The sequence below is a fragment of the Musa acuminata genome, chromosome BXJ1-1 (genome assembly GCF_036884655.1).
Source record: "Musa acuminata AAA Group cultivar baxijiao chromosome BXJ1-1, Cavendish_Baxijiao_AAA, whole genome shotgun sequence".
NCBI classification, from domain to species: Eukaryota; Viridiplantae; Streptophyta; class Magnoliopsida; order Zingiberales; family Musaceae; genus Musa; species Musa acuminata.
In genome coordinates, this window is record NC_088327.1 from 39,707,928 (window position 1) to 39,712,046 (window position 4,119).

A 4,119-nucleotide genomic window follows, 5' to 3' on the forward strand; every position below is an offset into this window, starting at 1 on the left:
TCAGCACAACAACAGAGATTTAGCCTCTTTGATGAAACATTCCTCCACATTTCACACCTCATTTCACAAGAATGAGCAGTAGTAGCACATTGAATTGGAAATTCTTACTAGCAGCAATAGCATCACACAATCTAATTAAAACTAGAGTGTGTAAATTCTTCTGGTGAAATTAACAAGAACAAAAAGAAGTTGTGAGATCCAGGTTGACAAGCTCTTCAGTTAAAAACTCCGTGAACCAAACCAAAATAATTGAAGGACAGCTAGTTTCTTGCTTTAACTGCCTGCCTGTTCCTCTTCTTGGCACCAGATTTGGCAACCTTAAGGCTACGATGCACCACACTCAGCCGTGCAAGAGCTGCTTTAGTCAGATCTGGCCTGTAGTAGTTATCAGTCACCTGCAAACAAGAGACCAACACCAAAACAAGGGGGAAATCAATCAGAAACTTGCACACACGAGGGAAAAAAACACCCTCAAGAACTAACTTTTGGTGCTTTAATTAAGTAATTCTGCTGATTGAGATACAGAAGTGGAAGAGAAGCGGCAGAACAGTTCATATTTCACAAGAATATGTACGAGAAGCCACCAGAGGGGTAAGCAAAAGATGAGAAAGGATGCAGAGCAGAAATATATGCAAATTTATTAATCTAGATTAGGTACTTACGATGGTCAGCAGAAAAATACAGTTGCGGAACCACAAGGGTAAAACCAAACCTGTGGATCTAAAATTTAACTAATAATTGTTACTCATGCAACAAGACATAAAATATAAAGAATAAGTATTAGCAGTAACATTGATGCTTGATACAGCAAAATGAAGAGAAAAGACCCCTGATTGACTTTAGCTCCAACATAGATCTTTAACTGGTTAATGATCAGTGGACATGCTTAAAATACTGACACATAAAAGAAAGGATTAGAAAGGGCATTTCACTGAATAACCAATGAGGTGAGAGGCTTTCCTTATGCATTAGTAGCAGCATTTTCAAATGCAAAAAATTTAAAAATAAAAAAACTGTGGATCAACTGCAAATCCATAAAGATGACAGAGATATAAAGATTTTTTGAGAAATGAAGACCTAAAAAAGCATGTATATTCAACCAAATGAGGAAGTAATAACAGATCTCGGTATGACAATTAACTTCAGCAATGAACAAGAAAAGAGCATCTTTTGGCTTAATAAGTAAAGCAAAAGAGAATTAATTGATAGGGTACAATCACAATATTTAGCTAAACAGATGACAGATGTTCAGCTTAAAAGAGCAGTTTGTCTTTATGTTAACAGAAACTCAAAACTGAATCTTGAAAACAGATTGTTTGTGTATACTAAATATCAAGAATATCTTCGGTTGTTAAAGGGTTGACAGAACAAACTACACATTAAAATGTAGTGTGCAACTAATTATAAGCATCATTCACAAGATTGCTATAGTTCGGCTAGGGACGATACATTATATTGATAGGACTGACTGGATCAGCCCAGTGAGATCAAAATCAGCCAACAAACTACGTTACAAGAAAATTGATGAAAGATATCATATGCTAAAAGGTCAAATTACCATTATATTTTCATAAGAAAAATAACTATAAAAAGGAGATAACATATGAAATTGACACATAAGAAAAATGTTTACAAAAATAAGTTATTATAATAATTTCCTCTTTATCACATATAATGGTGGAATCAAATTATGCAACAACAGTGACAATGCACATACAATGATTAAAGGAATAGCAAAAGTAAAAGAAGCCACATGTTTCTTTTTTCGCCAGACAGCCATCTCGGCTTACTTCTTCTCCTTCCCCTCTCACGTATTTTTTTTTTTTTTAGTTTGAGGCTACCACAAAATTAACCAAAACTGGATCACACATACGATAGCCAATCTGACCCCATTTCTAGACATCTAAGAATCAGCAAAAATCAGAATGCCCATGGACAATACCAATTTGGATCACGCATACGATAGCGGTGTCAGCCAATTCTACAAGTACAATATAACATAAACACATGCTAGCGAACTGTATCAGTATAATTACAAACATGGTATCTAGGTTTATTTGACTTATTTTTTTCCTTCATCACTGTAACTTATTAGGCATGCTTAGTGATATAAAACCAACAATTATGTATTGAGAATAAATCTTAATAGATTTACTTTTACTGTGCTAAGAGGAAGAGACTACATCAAGAAATATATAAATTTATCATAAACAAAATTTTACTCTACCAACTAAGCTATAATACATCCTTGAAACCTCAACTTCGGCTCATAGTAAAATTGTTACCTAAAAGTCAACACATGAAAGACACATAGAAATGTTAGTCTATCAGATAACACAACAAGGATGTGCCAGAGCCAGAGAGCATTATAATAAAATGTTGAGATTTCACAAATTTGATGGAGCTGATACCTGATTCATAACAACTTTTGCCATCTTACGGAACTCCTTCTTCATGACTGATCTGTGATATGAGCTACCAGGTTTGTTCAGCTTCTTTGTCTTGGCTGTTGCAAGAACAACTGATAGGTCCTTCCCACTGGGCTGAATGGTCATCGACTTCTTGTTTGCCAATCCTGTAAATTTTCAATCAGCAAATAAACACCAAGTAAGTGCAGATCACATGCTTAAAAAAAAGATGGGTCAAGAAGGAACCCAAAAATTATCACCAGAGTGCTTGTAGGAATTGACATTGTAGAGATTGTTAGGCTCCTTGCTGAACTGCACCATGGCAGTGCTATTGCCGAATTGCTTCACAAGGAATGCATTGTTTTTCTTCACGATCTCCCAGATGAGCGGGCCAGAGACAGTAGCCATTTCTACTGCGAAGATTCACCAAGCATCCAATTAAAAGAGCCAAAGTTGAGATAGCTAACTGAAACCAAGAAATGAAATCCTTCAATATGAGGATACACACACTGAAAGGAAGAATATCAACTGAGGTTTCTCCAAACAAAAATGTCAGAAACAATAAAAAAGAACGGATGAAAACGCCACAACACCACAAACGTGCAAACACAACCAACTAAAGGTTCTCACTTCGAAACCTCGAAGGACGATGAGTAGCGACAATCAAAACCCTAGACCGTTCAAAAGATCTTGACAAGCAACGGATATCTAAGATAGCGCATCAAAGAATTCGGAAAAAGAAAAAGGACAGAGAAACCACTCCTCACAGGAAACCCACATGATCGAATCAACGACCTGAGACTACATCTAAGATCGAATCGCTCAAAACATGAGGGGAAAAAAAAGAGGGCTTCAGAGATAGGAGGGATCGAGGGTTTAGATCAGGATCGAACTATCAAACCAGACAAGTTTGAGGCAGCGGTGAAGACTCCCGTCGGCCTCTCTGAGCGCGGCGTCAGACGGCGGAGTTCGGAATGCCGCGTGGAACCCTAAATCCCCACTTTATATCGCGATCCCAAAACTTCCACTACCACTGCAACCAGTGAAATGACCAAGTTAGGCCCAAAACAGTTGTGTTAGGCCCATTAAGAAGGCTCAAATGATACTGTGCAGCCTAAGATGGGCTTATGGGCTCCTCTCTTCCCTACTACTAACTCTACGAAACCAGAGTGAGAAGGTGGCAATCGGACGGACGGCCTTCAAAAAGTCTCAACAGCACTAACAAATGTTGCTGGATTGTCCGTATATGATCGGGAATTATACGGTATGCGACGTGAAGCCTCTATAATCTTGGCCGTCGAGATTCTGTGCAACACATGTTTTTATCGCTCGGAAGTGAGTGTAACTGTTACTCTCGACAAAATGGACGTCATGCCACGTTTGGAGAGATTCTCTACAATGTATATTTGTACAGAAAGTATTAAAATTTTATTGTATATCAAATCATAAGTATTTTATTGATCCGTAAGAATTAGTATTAAATTAATAAAAAAAACATAAATATATTTTTTGTCAAGAAAAATCTTAATAAATTCACTAGATCACATGATAATATATTTGAGAATGAAGATTGATGAGGAAAAATAACATTCACGTCCTAGTCAGACCAATGTAGTTCGAACCTATATGTGCATGGCTGTTTGAGGTGTCTTTAAAGTAGAAATATTGAGCTCCCAAGGTACCACTTGCACTAAGATCGAGATTAAGATTT

General features: G+C 37.0%; 1 protein-coding gene across 6 annotated transcripts; it reads right to left on the reverse strand.

Moving 5' to 3' along the window:
* Positions 1–3,448, reverse strand: LOC104000470 (large ribosomal subunit protein eL28y). 6 transcript variants are annotated; one of them, XM_009422536.3, is made up of 4 exons: positions 3,310–3,448; positions 2,669–2,821; positions 2,412–2,575; positions 1–395 (listed from the first exon to the last, which is right to left on the reverse strand). In XM_009422536.3, exons 2-4 carry the CDS (start codon positions 2,814–2,816, stop codon positions 261–263), a joined length of 447 nt encoding a protein of 148 aa, XP_009420811.2. In that variant the 5' UTR covers positions 2,817–2,821; positions 3,310–3,448; the 3' UTR covers positions 1–260. The 6 variants fall into 6 exon arrangements, with proteins under 6 accessions (XP_009420811.2, XP_009420827.2, XP_009420834.2 ...); XM_009422552.3 differs by having other exon boundaries at positions 2,669–2,818; positions 3,310–3,441; XM_009422559.3 differs by having other exon boundaries at positions 2,669–2,874; positions 3,310–3,430.
* Positions 3,449–4,119: the final 671 nt, after the last annotated feature.

What these genes read in the sequence shown, in the direction of transcription:
- LOC104000470 (XM_009422536.3), bottom strand. Translation starts at nt 2,816, where the DNA reads ATGGCTACTGTCTCTGGCCCGCTCATCTGGGAGATCGTGAAGAAAAAC. An exon ending in CAATTCCTACAAGCACTCTG is followed by an intron (nt 2,576 to 2,668) that starts GTGATAATTTTT and finishes GAAAATTTACAG; the next exon opens with GATTGGCAAACAAGAAGTCG. An exon ending in CAAAAGTTGTTATGAATCAG is followed by an intron (nt 396 to 2,411) that starts GTATCAGCTCCA and finishes TCTTGTTTGCAG; the next exon opens with GTGACTGATAACTACTACAG.